Source organism: Urtica dioica, chromosome 7 (assembly GCF_054948205.1).
Source record: "Urtica dioica subsp. dioica isolate 48M chromosome 7, U.dioica_male_clone48M_v1_H2, whole genome shotgun sequence".
In the NCBI taxonomy this organism is placed as follows: Eukaryota; Viridiplantae; Streptophyta; class Magnoliopsida; order Rosales; family Urticaceae; genus Urtica; species Urtica dioica.
Genome location: NC_142762.1, coordinates 47,499,722 through 47,515,019, shown reverse-complemented (window position 1 = coordinate 47,515,019; position 15,298 = coordinate 47,499,722). Strand labels below are relative to the sequence as shown.

The following is a 15,298-nucleotide window of genomic DNA, read 5'->3' as shown; positions in this document are numbered from 1 at the left end:
GTTATGGAAAAGGGCATTTATGGTAAACTTGGTTGCAGAGTGTCTCTCACAGCACCCACGTGAACTCTCTTCCCCGCCCGTGTCCCCACACAGATCCTCCGTATCCTTCTCTGGGTCCCACCTCGCTGTGGGTCCAAAACTGTACATCTCTTTTCCCTCACACGTGTCTCCTCATGCCGACCATGTGAATGGCCACGTGTCTCGTGGACCCCACTACACCTCTTCTCTCTTTTCTTTGTCCTATAAATTGAGGACTTGTATGTTATATTCTGGACACCCACACACAGAGAGAACGAGCAAAATCATAAAAAAAAAACCCATATTGATATTTAATATATAGAGAGAGAGAGAGAGAAAGAATCTGTGCATGTTGCGTAGATGATCTTAAAAGCGTAATCAAGCTTACGTTACACCCACAACGCTGCCACAAGATTTTGTTCCCTTCCTCGCATTTAATATATCTATATCTGTATATAACACTGATCCTTCACCAAATCCAGAGAGAGAGAGAGAGAGAGAGAGAGAACTGAAGCAAGAACATGGCTAAGAACAAGCTCATTTTATTAACGCTAGCGATCTGTAGACTGATCGTGACCATCGGGCTCACGGTGGACCCCACAGACTCGCTCCTCCGACTCGGCGCCGACGGCCTGCTCAGCCTCGACACGGCGGACATCAAAACAGCCTCGTCGGACTTCGGGATGATGGCGCGAGCCGAGCCGATGGCGGTTCTTCACCCGGCGTCGGCCGATGACGTGGCGCGGGCGGTCCGCGCGGCGGCGGCGGCGCGGGTGGCGATATCGGCTCGCGGGCACGGCCACTCCATCAACGGCCAGGCGATGGCGGCTGGCGGCTTGGTGATGGAAATGTCCGGCGGCTCGGCTTCGGCTTCGGCTCCGCCTAGGGTTTGGGAGAAGGAGAGGTACGTGGACGTGTGGGGAGGCGAGTTGTGGATCGACGTTTTGAACGCCACTCTTGACCACGGTTTGGCGCCAAAATCGTGGACCGATTACTTGTACTTGACCGTTGGCGGTACTCTCTCCAACGCCGGGATCAGCGGTCAAACTTTCAACCACGGTCCTCAGATTCGTAACGTCCATGAACTCGACGTTGTCACAGGTATATAAATATATATATATTTATCTATTTATTACTTTAGTTTACATATATTTCATGTTTTATTTGGGTTATTTGTACTTTGAACTCTGTTCCTCATAGTCCTTTTTTTTATTTTTTTTATTTGGGTTTGATCTGGTCGCAGTGGTACTTTCTATGTCAGCAACTAATCTCTGCATGCATGATTCGCTCCCCGTGTGCTTTCATTTTTCGGTTTTTATGTCTTTTTTTTTTCTGTACTATAGATCAAGCATGGCGCGATTTTTTATATTTTTTTTTATATTAATTAAAGCTATAATTGTTTTTTTTAATGAACAATATGTTTATGATTAAATAAACGAAGACTAATGGCCTTCCAAGACAAATAGTATTTGGATGTATATTGCTTGTTGGTTCGTTAGCATATTATATTTTAAGGGCATTATTTCACATAGGGTTTTGTACTTTGTTGTGTATATGGTTTATTATTAGTTAGAGCTTAGAAGTAGAAGTGTAGAACATTCCGCCATTATTAGTGTCGTGTGGTTTAAACTTTTTATTTATATTTTTTATATATAAATAAAAGTACGGATTGTTATTATAATGGTGTTGAGCTTTTTAATTTTCCCGAGATTTGAGCAGAAGAATATGTTGTTTTGTTTTTCGTAAACAGGTAAAGGTGAGCTCTTGACATGTTCGGAGGAGAAAAATTCAGAGCTTTTCCACGCTGTTCTCGGAGGACTAGGGCAATTCGGAATCATAACTAGGGCTAGAATCGCTCTTGAACCAGCTCCTAAAAGGGTAAGAATATATATTTCTGTAGCGTAGTGCTCTTTATTACTTTTTTGAAAATGATTATCAAAAGGGTAAGAATATATTTCTGTAGCGTAGTCGTAGTGCTCTTTTTTACTATTTTTTTAAAAATGATTTTCAGGTGGTGTGTATTGTTTTTTTAACGTTAAAAGCCTTCCCAGTTCAACGGCGTTTTGTTTTTAATTTGGATCCGTAAAAAGCTGTAATTTTTAAACGTCATTATTCAACCTGCTGTTGTATAGCTGGCATTGTTGTTGACGCGTCATTTTTCTTTTCTATATCTCTCTCTCTCTCCTTTGGTGTTAATTTGCTATTAATATTGTTCCACATGTATAAAAAATACAGGTTAGATGGATTCGGGTACTGTACTCGAATTTCTCGTCGTTTACAAAAGACCAAGAACTTCTCATATCTTTGCATGGACAACCCGATTCAAAAAGATTCGATTATGTTGAGGGTTTCGTTATTGTTGACGAAGGTCTCATCAATAATTGGAGGTCCTCGTTCTTTTCGCCACAAAACCCCGTCAAACTGAGCTCCATTAACTCCGATGGTGGCGTATTATATTGCTTGGAGATCACCAAAAATTACAATGAATCCAATGCTGAGAACGTCGATCAGGTAAACATATTTATGTAATTAAACTTTCTTTGGTAACTTTGACGTATTTTAATGTTATATATGTCATTAATTGATACTAAATCAGTGGTTGATAAAAAAAATTCATTAATTGATTAATTAATTCTACTTTTAATGTAATTAAGACCTAGGGAAAATTTTAAATATAAAATAAATATATATATATATATATATAATTGTTAAGTTGACATCATAATTAGTGATAGTATGTTAAGAGATCGTATGATATATTCAAAGTTGGTGGGTCTTGTATCATATCTCTAATAATACCTAATTAAGCGGTTGTGAGTTGTGACATTCCAGTCTTAATGAAAGCAAAACTGCCTTCTAAATACGACTAATTTTGCAAGCTGTAGTTAGACAATTACTCTTCATTCTAGTGGGCCCTATAATATAAGTTAGAGCATCCGAGTTTTATTTTATTTTATGTTATTTTAAAAAGGAGTACAATTTGATTGGTTAAATGACAAAATGTTTTTAATTTTGTCTTTGACATCACAAATATACACGAAAGAGCATAAATATGATAGCTTGTATTTACAAATGTGTCAAATACAGTACGTACACGAGGTCTATTTTTTAGGAATTTGGCTTATCGTGCGTATTTAATGTTTTTTTTTTTTTGGGGACCATTGTGTATATTTAACGTTTGGTGTCATGTCTAGTGATAAAAGCAACACGGAGTTATTAATGTTGCGTCTCTTGACTATTAATGTTCTTTCTAAATTAATCCACAAGTCTTTAACTTGTACCAGCTTCTAAGCTTATTCTTGGGTTTAAGCCTTTTAAGGTCAAGAATAGTTAGTAGTACAAAATATTTACTTTTTGACTTCAATGTCTTGCTCTTTATTGTCGTGTACATATCTATCTAATTCCACTAGGCGTAATCAACTATTAGCCAATCAATTTCATGTTAGCCCCACATGGTCTAGATCATATGATTGAGTCTTCTTGTTTCTTGTTTGATGAAGTGTATTAATATATTGTATATATATGTGTGCAATAAGTTACGTATGAAATAGAATAAACATACGGATAAAAACATGGAAGAAGATCTTCCGTGATTTATTATTCCCTTAAAAAAATCCTAAGATCGAACGTAACTTTTATTATTGTAGTATTTCGTTGTGAAATATACTCTACCAAATCTCTCGTCCAACCCACCCACACCAATTATTCCTTCTACGAATATAATATAATATAATATATAGATATAGGATAATAAAGATTGAACATATCCTGGCAAAAGCAACAGTTTTGTCTAGTCCATATCAGATTTCTTTTAAAATGTGTTACATTGAATAATGTACTTAATTTTAATTAATTAATCTGGTTAATGAACTTTTTTCTTTTGGACACATGCACACAGGAAATAGAGGCGTTGTTGAAGAGACTAGAGTTCATACCTTCATCGGTGTTCACGACTGACCTTGCTTACGTGGACTTCTTGGACCGGGTTCACAAGGCCGAGTTGAAACTCCGGTCCAAGGGTCTGTGGGACGTGGCACACCCTTGGTTCAACCTTTTTGTTCCCAAGTCAAGGATTTCTGACTTTGACAATGGTGTTTTCAAGACCATCTTGGGCAACAAGACTAGTGGGCCCATCCTCATCTACCCCATGAACAACGACAAGTGAGTTGTTCTATTATTATTATTATTATTATCTCATCACTCTTCATTATTAATCATCTGATTAATTAATTAAAATATGAATCCACGCGCGACACTGAAAACAATTTGCATAGTACATTGTTCCTTATTATCATGCACTGATGAGTAACACAATAGCGCATCATGTCACGGTCAGTTTTCTAAACAAGCGTGATTGGTCAAGAATAGATAGACGAAAGATTCACAATTTTGTTTTTATTAATCGAATAATTTGGTGACTAGCATTTTCGACCTTATTATATTTAGTTCAAGTGTTGGTGTTTTGGATGATTCCAACAAGAACGACTGTGGTGGAAGAAAATATATCCTTTCATGTCAGAATGGAAATCTTTTATGTGGGGACTTGAGGAAACCATTGATTTATTTATTTGTTTAATATATATTTTCCAACCTAGCATGGTTATTTTATATATAGTTCTCTATCATGTTAACAACGTACCCATTACCAATCCACCAATTGGTCAAAACATATAGGCAAATGGGTCCCAATATTATTAGCAAAACTTGTCATCTTTAATATTTTTTCCAATTATTATTAATGTCAACTAAATGATTAATTTATTACTGAAGGTGGGACGATCGGAGCTCGGCGGTGACGCCGGAGGAAGAGGTGTTCTATTTGGTGGCGCTGTTGAGATCGGCGGTGGAGAGTGGGGATTTGGAGCAATTACAGGAGCAGAACCGCCGTATACTGAAATTCTGCGCCGACGAGGGTATTAAGGCAAAACAATACCTACCACACTACACGGGCCAGCAAGAATGGGCCCACCACTTCGGCCCGGAAAAGTGGGCCCGGTTTCAGAGGCGGAAGATGGAGTTCGACCCTCACCACATCTTAGCTACTGGCCAGCGCATTTTCTCCCCTAACACACTTCATCAAGCTTCTTTCTGATGTTTTTCTTTTTTGATGCCTAGATTATTGCTAGTTTAGAAGTAGTCCCTGTATATATATTACCAGATCGAGCTTAACTAGAAAGTGAAGGTGCAAAGTTGGGTTTTTCTTTTATTAATTTTTGAAATGAGAAATGGAAAGAAAAAAAAATCATATTATAAAATGTGGTACCGAGACTTTTGTCCCTGTACTATTCAGGAAATGTACTATTCGGAAAATGAGACGGAACCGAAATCATCCTTTAGGATCATTTAGTATCATTTTTTTTAAGTTGTATTTTTTTTTAATTATAAATAGGGAATTTTTTTTTTTTTTAATCAATTGCATTGATTAAAGTAAAAAAAAATATGGAAAATATGAGAATCTCGGAACCGTAAAATATGGTACAAGAAAGTCGTGGTACAGTAAAAAATAGTTTCGGGATTTCTCGACTATTTTTTACGGTTCCGGGAGTCCCATTTCCTGCAAAATGTGAGACGGGACCAGTGGTTTTACATGACCAGTTTTAGTTAGTGATAAAGAAGTGTCTTGTCTCACATTTTTCAAGTTTGAGTTTGAATATGCTAAACCTTTGTAAGCTATGAAGCAATCACTTATGTGAACTCGTAATTAAATTAAAGTAACAAGCCGTAAATATTCTATTCAAAATGGGATTTGGCTCTCTGCTGTCTGCTCTATGACTACATGATAATAATAAATAAAAAAAATTCACCCCATCCTAAAAACAACCAAAACCTGTTTTACAAATGTAGTACAGAAGACACACTTGCTTCGCTCCAAAGTTTAGCACCTGGTTGAACTGAAGGCATCAAAATAAGAAATTGCTAGAGAATTTAGTGGGAACACTACAAATGGAGTTGACTATACAAAATCAGGATTCTGATGGTACCTCGAGGTCCTCGAGCGATAGTGGTCTTCACTTGGCATTGGACGAGCCGAGATCATCAACCCCCGAATGACTTTGCTTCCGACATTTTCTCAACGCAATCGAATAAACGGTCTTCCTTGTCACGGAAGTCACACTAGCCACTAACTTGACAGCCTGAATAATAAAGGTTTTTCACATGCAACAGTCGGTTATCTCGAGATTTTAGTTAAGGATTGGGAGAGAAAGCCTTACATTGGAAAGGCTGTGCCCACTAGAGATCAGATTGTTCAGCTCGTTCTCCACATCAGCCTCCGACGGAGTTTCAGCGATGGCACTCGTTTTCCCTTCGATCAATAGAGTGATTTCGCCTTTTGGCTGATGACTTAAAAACGCTTCTTTAGCTTCCTTCAAAGTACCGCGCCAAAACTGGAGAAAGAAAAGTACATATATCATACGAATAGCTAAAGGTGAGACAAGTTTGGAGTGGGTTGATAATAGATACTTAAGGGGTAAAAATATAGTCTTATTGTAAGTTTTATTACTCATATTAAATAGGAGGGAATTGTGGGAGAAAGGCATCTAATCATTTTTGTGACGAATTGTTGAGAAAAGAATTGTGGAGAGCTCTGGGTCTCGAAAAATACCCGAAGGTCTGATCAATACTATCCAAACTTCGTAACAATGGCAATAAGGGAAGATAAATTCCATAGACAAGAAGGAAGGAAAAAAGCTATACCTGTTCATGTAGTTTTGTTATCTCGCGAGCTATGACACATCGCCTGCGACACCGTAACAGATAATCAATCATCGTAACTAATAAAAGTTTGTATGAGTTTATATAAATATATATGGAAAAAAGAAGTAGAATTACCTTGAATCACCAAACATCAAAGACGTCTCTTCGAGGAACTGGCCGAGTTTATGTGGCGGCACGTAGAACACTTGTGTCTTGGTCTCGTGCGCTGATATCATCAGCCTCTCCTTTCTTGAGCTATTGTGCTTTGAGAGAAACCCAACTATATGTCCAAATTCAAATTTTATTACGCTTTAGGGTAAATGTTAAAGTCCTAAACCTAAAAGCTATAGCATGAAGAGATCACGAAACCCACCAAAGGAAAACTCGTCGGTGTCGAGACCGGAGGCCGAGAGCGCAGAGATGAAAGCGCACGGACCAGGGATCGGAACAACGGGTATGTTCTCGCTGACACAGAGTTTCGCCTAAATTTTGAGGACCGGAAAATTCAATATACAGGAGATTTTCATGGAACATCGCACTTGGAATCCTATTCTCTTTCCTTGAGGACTTCCTTTACTTTGATTAATCCTTACATTTTTTTCTTCAAATTTTTGCTCTCCATCGAAATATAACAAAAATTGATGACGAAAAAACATTAAAAGCTCACCAATTCGGTGCCGGGATCGGAAATGCCAGGTGTCCCAGCGTCGCTTATCAGAGCGACAATCTCGCCTTCCTTGAGCCTCTTCAGCACCGATTGTCCCCTTTGGAACTCATTGAACTTGTGATAGCTCAGCTGTACATCTAAAACAGGACAAATTAATGGAATTACTGACATAACCTAACTCGGAGTCTCTCGGAGATTGAAGCAAGCCTTTACAAGGGGGGTTTTGATGTCGTAGTGCTGCATCAACTTCCCTGAATGCCTCGTGTCCTCTGAGAGAACCACGCTCGCCGATTTCAACACGCGCAAAGCCCTGAAATAAATCGGAGATTAAATCTATCGCTTTCAGTTTTCACCGTACAGAAATGTAGCCATTGAAGTACCGTAAAGTTATGTCTTCGAGGTTTCCGATCGGCGTCCCCACGAGATACAGCCCAGGCTTCAGAGGACTCTGCGAATATAGCGCTAGCGAATCAGGCAAAGTAAAGCTGAAGAGAAAAGTTTCGGTCTTCACTTACAGTGCGCTTTGAGGATTCTTCGGGTTGAGTAGTGGAACAAAAAGCGAGAACGGTGGTTTTACGATACGCGAATCGCCGCCGGGAAAGAGCCTGGTTGGTCAGAGATATCGCCGGAGAAGGAATTCGGCGCGTTAACATTTTGCCGTTTGTATTATCTCTCGCCTCTTGTGTTCTGATTTTGATTTTCAGAGCAAAAAGTGTTACCGCGTGTAGTATAAAACGACATGTCGTGTGAATGGAGATGAACGACGACGAGTCGTGTGAACGGAAATGAACGACGACATGGTATAGCCACGTAACGTGTTTCTTTTTGGTTGGTGAATTGGTCAGATAGTTGGACTTGGAGAAGCTAGAAGAAGTAAGGATATTTTCTTATTTATTTAAAGAATTTTTCACGTGTTTTGTATTTTTTTTTATTGGAATATCATTTCAACTAACAAAAAAATATATTCAAAGAAAATGGAAATTTACAATCCAATGGAGATTTATAATTATAAGGGAAAAGAAAATATAAATGATATAACATATACAACCCGTAGGTCCCGTACAACGAATATAATCCCCATCCATAGCTAGCTAATTGTAATCTAATTAATGTTCTTTCTTACACAGTTAAGTAGAACAGTTCAGCAACAATTGTTTACTAGGGATATATTGAATATCCGTTGATATACTGTTTATAGCTAGCTAATTGTTTACTAGACATCTTAAAGTTTGGTGACATTTTCAGTTTCTATTTTATAGGGATATGATTTTGAACACTTTTATCATGTATATCTCAATTGGCTCATATCAACACTGTTTAGTTGGTAAAAAAATAAAAAAAAAATAAAAATAAAAAAAACCCACAAAATTTCAACACAAAAATCAGGACCGGATAAAAAGTTAGATATATATCTTAGATATTTTCTTCTTCAGTTGTAGCCTTCAGAAATGGACATATTACTTTTTTTATGGTTCTTCATTTTTGTTGTCATTTTATTTTGAGAAATTGCCTCAACTACCACTATTTGAGAAGTTTTTTTTTTCAATTTTTCACAAAAAACTTAATTTAACCAAAAATACTAGTAAGTCACTTGCACAATTACAATTTTACTCTAAATATGATGTCAATCATTGACATCTATTATTGACATATATGTCAACAATTGATATCTACTATTGACATCTTTGAGTTTTGGGTTCTCTGTTTGTTAATATAGATATCAACAATCGACATAATTGACATAAATTATTGACATTAATTGTTGGGAGTAAAATTGTATTTGTACAAGTGATTTAGTAGTATTTTTGGTTAAATTAAGTTTTTTTGTGAAAAATTGAAAAAAAAAATTATCAGATGGTGGTAGTTGATTCAATTTCTATTTTATTTTTACTAGTAATAGCGACTTTATCAATGTCATTGTCGTTTCTATGGTCATTGTCGTTTACTTTGCCATATCGTTTTAATATAAAAAAAATCAGCTGTTATTTTCTCATCTTATAGTTAGCAGTAGTGTAGCCGTTATTTATACGTGACGTAAAAAGTGCTCCCCGTTACAGCTTGCTGCTTCGTTACTTTTAAAATTCAACGCATATATTTATATTTATTACATAAATAAAAAATAAAATAAAAACTACTGTACGTATTGCGGTTGTTTTATTTTACTGCGCGGTAGGTTTGTATTTTATCTGTAATATATAGTATACAGTTAAACTAAGGAGTTCGTTGCTCGAATCTTAGCAAGTATCCGAACCAGATTTGATTTGATTTTGCTTCTTTTTTTTTTTTTTTTTTTGTATGGGTGAAGATAAACAATAAATATAGAAAATAATATTAATAATAATTAAGGAGCGAGTAGAAAGTTTGGAGATGCTTCGCAGTCTAATATATGTTTTGATGGAAGCAATATTATGCGTTGAAAGAGGGTTTAAGAGGGAGTTATTGGTCTACCAACTGGTGGTTAGGGTTTGAACCCTCTTAAGCAAACAAAACAACCACCACCACCATCACCAGACAAATACATATTCGTTGAACCCTAATTTTTTTTTTCTTTCCTTAAATTTTATATTTAATTCTCGTGGAACTTTCTAACGCGTTTTTGGTGTGATAACGTATGTGTTTTTCACACGTGTGCAGTGACACCCTGATAAATATATTTAAATAAAACTAATTCACACAATTAGTTAATTTTAATCAAACCCCGTAACAAATAAACATTATAGATATAATAAAATGTTGCGGTTGGTACTTGCTGTAGTATAGTTAATATTATAAGAAAGAAATGTCAAATTATTGAATAATAAGATAACATTATTATTGGTTGAGTTGGTGCCGTTGTTCCAATGATAAGGAGTTTGGTTTTTGTTTGGGACTGAGACTTTGCTATAACTTATATATCTCTCCTTTCTTTTTCTTATTATTACTTTTTTTTTGTCTCTATTTTTACGGAGAGAGCTTTCGTTTGGACGACTTTCGAAATTTCCCAAATAGCTTCCTCTCACTTCCATCATCTTCTTTCGCTACAGTTTTCAGGTTCAGTATTTCTCTCTTTTTCCATGGTGTATTTGATGATATCTTGATGATCCGAACATTTTGATAACCTAATGATATCTTGTTGATATTATAAGCTTCTGGGATATTGATTAGATTGTGGTTTTATTTAGTCGAATACTATTTTCTTTTTCATGGATTCATGTGTTGATTTTATGATTTTGCTTATAATTCTGAATTTTTGGGAAATCGAAAATTGCCATATACTAGTTTCGGAATTAATTCACAATCTTTAGAATTATGATAAGTCTTGACGATCTTAAACCTATTAGGATTAATTTCATTCATAGTTATTTATTAATAAACTAACTACATAAACTGATGATTTGTATAACTTCAGGACTATGAAATCAGCTGATCTAGAGATGGGCAACTGGAATATTAATATTTAATATTAATTGGAGGATAATTCAATTTCCATTTCAAAGCAAATATATTTGGTACGTGAAGAGCACTAAGGAAAGAAATCAATACTACAGAGAGAGAGAGAGAGATTTTTCATCATGGCAACGTATTTGGAAAATCTAAGCAATAAAAAATGCGAATCGCCCACGGCTTTCATCGACGGTGGTCAATTTGCCATGTGTCCCGATCCTATGCGAGAGATGATGTACATGAACCAAGCCCCGGCCCACCACGGAGGATCGTTCATCGACCCTCGAAGCGACGCAATGTTCGTTCCCATCGAACACAACAATAACAATAATAATAATAATGTGAACTTCGCGGGACACGGATTGTCTCTTAGCCTCGGCAAGGAAATCGACTCTCTTTCTTCGGATTTCGGGGTCAATGATTGCTTCAACAATGCGTCGTACGGAGGGAATTTCATCGGCAATATGAAGATTGAGGGTTTCGGCAATAATAATATTTCGTACCATGAACAAGCCTCGGGTTTCGGGGGTAATTATGGTAATAATAATGCGTTGGCGAATTCTAAGTACCTAAAAGCCGTGGAGGGTTTGCTCGACGAGATCGTGAATGTGCGAAGGGCTTTGGTAAAGACGAACAAACGCCACAAGCTTGATGGGACCGCCAACGCGGGAATGATTGATGACGTGGCAGCAAAATCGAGCGATCCTAGCGAGTCAAGCGCGAACTCGACGTGCGAGATTTCTTCGGCGGGAAAGCAGGATTTGCAGAGCAAGAAGACCAAGCTTATGACCATGTTGGATGAAGTAAGTCCTCTAATCTATAGATTTTTTTTTTTTCTATTTCAAATTACTCTTCAAGTAATTACAAATGTGGGGATTTAGCGCTTGTATTGAGGATGGAAAATAAAAATTTGAATTTACATGTAAGAAAAATTCAAATTACTCTGCCGCTTCGATGAAATAAGTCCTCTAAACTAAAGGGTTTTTTTCTTTTTCCTATTTCAAATTAGTCTGCCATTAATATTAGATCATTTCAGGCCTTCTTTTTGTTAAATTACCTTTTGCGATGGAAAATAAAATCTGAATTTAAATGTAAGGAAAATTCAAATTCTTGATTGGTGTTTGTTTGATAGTCAACCAAAATGAATTTATAAGTATCTGACATGTTTTTTTCGCTCTGGTTTGATTTTAATTGATTTTTTTTTGCAAATGAATAATGAATAACTTGGGCTACAATCTGTTGACTTTTTTTTTTTTTTTTTGGCAACGATCAATATTAGATAGACAAGAAGTACAAGCAATACTATCACCAAATGCAAACGGTGACGTCGTTTTTGGACAACGTGGCGGGTCGCGGGGCGGCCGAGCCGTACACCGTTCTGGCCCGGAAAACGATATCCCGCCACTTCCGGTGCCTGAGAGACGCGATCGCCGCCCAAATCCAAGCCGTGCAGAGAAAGCTTGGGGAGCAAGAAAGCTCAGGAGTCATCAACGGCTCAATCCCACGGCTCCGATACGTTGACCTGAAGCTGAGGCAAGAAAGAGGGTTGACTCACCTCTCCGCCATGAGACACGCCTGGCGGCCTCAGAGAGGTCTCCCAGAAACCTCCGTCACCATTCTCCGATCTTGGCTCTTCGAACATTTTCTTCATCCGTACGATTTTTTTTCTTCCCAAAAACACACGATTTCTTGAATTCAATTTGGGCTTTCAGATTGATCTGAATTCTTTGTTGTTTTAGGTACCCGAAAGAATCGGAGAAGGCCGTGTTAGCAAAACAGACTGGACTGACCACAAAGCAGGTAATCACAGTTTTGGACAAAAATGTCGCTAATTGAATCTGATTTTGGACATTTTTGACCTAATTTGAATTTTGATGATTCATTCCAGGTAGCGAACTGGTTCATAAATGCGAGAGTACGGCTATGGAAGCCAATGGTGGAAGAGATGTACAAAGAGGAATTCAACGACTTTGAGAAGATGAACCAGAATCGATCTTCTTCCTCTTCACCACCACAACACGATCACAATCAAAATAATAATAATAATAATAATAATAAGTTGGAATTGTTAGAACCACCGGCGATGAATATTGAGGAGAGCCACGTCATCGACTCGGAAACGACGCAGTTCCTTCACGGCCACCTCTTCTTCGACGCCGAAAACGACAGCGACCGCCGCGACGAGGACGCCCGACGCCACGTGTCGCTCGCGCTGGAGCTCCGCCGCTGCGACAGCGACGGATTTGCCGCGCTGGCACCGGGTGGGTCCCACTCGATCAAGCCAGCTGGCGGCGAATTTCAGCAGCAGCAACAGCAGGGAAGCAGGTTCGGCGACACAAATCCGACTCATCTGTTTCGCGATTTCGTTTTGTGACTGAAACAAACAAATTAGGGATTAAAAGTAAATATATGATATAAATAAATAAAACAGTAATAATAAAAAAAAAAGGACATTGAATTTTCGGTAGCTATTTCTCTGACGTTACTTCAGGGTTTCGGAAACCAAAAAGATTTAAAAAGAAAGCTCGAAATGATCTGTGCTGTTGCTTTCGGGCATTGTCTTTTTCTTTTCTTTTTTTTTAGGTGTTCGTTGGTTAGAGAGCTGTAATTTGTATAATATATAATTGATGTAGAGATATATAGATACATACTTTCACATATGACTCAAGTTTGTAAAGGCATAGCTTGAACCAAATCTACAATAAATAATTACGTGTGACGTCGTTTTATTACATATGTGTTGTTATTCGTTACCGTTATATTATATGTGTGAAATGGAATCGGTTTTTCTTTCTTTCTTTTTTCTTTTTGAAAGCGAAATTTGTATACTTGCATCAATAACGTCTGTTTGCTAAAAGAGAAAAATAAAAATAAATATTTGTTTAGCCTTACACTGATTTTATTTATAGCAATGGAAATTGACATAAACTAAATTAATGTAAACACTTCACTCAATAAAAGAAAGAAGGAGCAGAGTTATATCAAAACCTTTTTCTGTTTCTGTTTTAAGAGACTTTCTCGTATAAATCTATAACATAGATAATAAAAAGAACGTTTGTTCCCATTTTTATTCAGAGACTGTCATATGACGGTTTTTTTTTTTATAATGCTTTTACTTTTTTTTTGTCTTCCTTTTTCTCTCTCTCTACGCTCTCCTCTCTCTCTCTCTCTCGTATATTCAACTAGTCCATTACATATATTACAAGGAGCAGAGTTATTCCAACTTTCATTCTGGTTCTGACACATGGACTCTTCTAGGCATGACATGTGGCATTTTATTGTTTGCTAATTGTTTTGTCCATGGTTTGACTTTTTGCGAAAACTGCTGAAAATCGGTCAAAAATTGCTTGATAAGAGAGGATCGGTACCGATTTGTTAGTAACCGTTTCCGTCCAATTTATTGGCGCTTTCCGGTGGTTTTCGTGACTTTCCGGTGGTTTTCGGTGACTTTTCGGTGGTTCTCGATGGTTTTCGTTCATTGCAGTTTTTTTTTTTTGTCGACTTTCATTAGTTTTCGGTAGGTGAGTTTCAGGGGTTTCTCAAATTTTGGAGTTTTTTTTTTATTTTTTTGTTAATTTTTTTACTTTAATCCATGATTTAAAGGGTTTGAGCAGTGAATATTAGTTTATTAGTTGTTTTGTATGGTTTTCTATGTATTTTTATGTTTAATCCGAATTAAAATATTGATTTTTAATCCAAATATGAGTTTTTTAATGTTGTAGATGATGATTTGATGATGAATACGGTGATTATGATGTTTTTGAGTTGATGTTCTTGAGATGAATATAATACTTATGATGTTTAGCGATGATGAATGATGTTCTTGAGTTGGTAGTTCAAAGCTAAAGAAGTGAGTTTCATCTCTCATTTACGGTTTTTTTTCCGACTGGTCTTCTCATAGTCGAAGTCAAAGGGACTTATTCGGGCACACCATTTTTTAGAAACATTCCAAGCAATCGATGAAGTGAGTTTATATGGTCTTATTTCATTGATACATGTCTTCAGTTCAAAGTCAAAGAAATGAGTTTCATCTCTCATTTACGGGTTTTTTTTTTTTTTTTTTGGTTTTCTCATAGTCGAAGTCAAAGGGACTTACTCGCAGCCTATCTCGAAGCAAGCGATGCCCGACGTCCCTAGAGCTAATTACAAGTGCGCCACCCGAAAGACATTTTAACTAGAAAGATGACAGGCAAAATCTCAAATCTAGGGAGTAAACCCGAGCTCATTGTGATGTGTGTTGAATGGACTTCACTTGCAAAGGAGACATAATCATCATTAGACTAGTTCAGCTTAAAAAGTGTGAATTTTTTGTTTAACTTATTGATGAAGCTACAAGAGCAAAATAATCATTGAAATGTTGTTTACAAAAGAGCTCAATGTAGATGTAATTAATTTGTCTAAATGAGTAAAAATAATTTAAACACGATTAAATTAACCATTTAACACGATTATTAAATGGTTTAATCTAAATGGATATGGTTTTGTAAAAAACTA

At 36.8% G+C, this 15,298-nt stretch overlaps 3 protein-coding genes across 4 annotated transcripts; 2 read left to right on the top strand and 1 right to left on the bottom strand.

The window, feature by feature from the left end:
• Nucleotides 1-293: 293 nt before the first annotated feature.
• Nucleotides 294-5,313, top strand: CKX5 (cytokinin oxidase 5). The gene is made up of 5 exons (XM_089620569.1): nt 294-1,119; nt 1,769-1,896; nt 2,254-2,529; nt 3,917-4,179; nt 4,789-5,313. The coding sequence occupies exons 1-5, from the start codon at nt 540-542 to the stop codon at nt 5,108-5,110; spliced, it is 1,569 nt and encodes a 522-aa protein (XP_089476695.1). The 5' UTR covers nt 294-539; the 3' UTR covers nt 5,111-5,313.
• Nucleotides 5,314-5,648: 335 nt separating this feature from the next.
• On the bottom strand, nt 5,649-8,077 carry LOC149392373 (Tetrapyrrole (Corrin/Porphyrin) Methylase). 2 transcript variants are annotated; one of them, XM_089620572.1, is made up of 10 exons: nt 7,897-8,077; nt 7,762-7,829; nt 7,595-7,691; nt 7,382-7,510; nt 7,088-7,196; nt 6,850-6,994; nt 6,715-6,757; nt 6,231-6,404; nt 6,000-6,152; nt 5,649-5,900 (listed from the first exon to the last, which is right to left on the bottom strand). In XM_089620572.1, the coding sequence occupies exons 1-9, from the start codon at nt 8,032-8,034 to the stop codon at nt 6,027-6,029; spliced, it is 1,029 nt and encodes a 342-aa protein (XP_089476698.1). In that variant the 5' UTR covers nt 8,035-8,077; the 3' UTR covers nt 5,649-5,900; nt 6,000-6,026. The 2 variants fall into 2 exon arrangements, with proteins under 2 accessions (XP_089476698.1, XP_089476697.1); XM_089620571.1 differs by having other exon boundaries at nt 5,651-5,909.
• A 2,139-nt stretch (nt 8,078-10,216) lies between these two features.
• Nucleotides 10,217-13,598, top strand: LOC149392372 (BEL1-like homeodomain protein 3). The gene is made up of 5 exons (XM_089620567.1): nt 10,217-10,411; nt 10,770-11,607; nt 12,084-12,457; nt 12,544-12,604; nt 12,693-13,598. Exons 2-5 carry the CDS (start codon nt 10,933-10,935, stop codon nt 13,176-13,178), a joined length of 1,596 nt encoding a protein of 531 aa, XP_089476693.1. The 5' UTR covers nt 10,217-10,411; nt 10,770-10,932; the 3' UTR covers nt 13,179-13,598.
• Nucleotides 13,599-15,298: the final 1,700 nt, after the last annotated feature.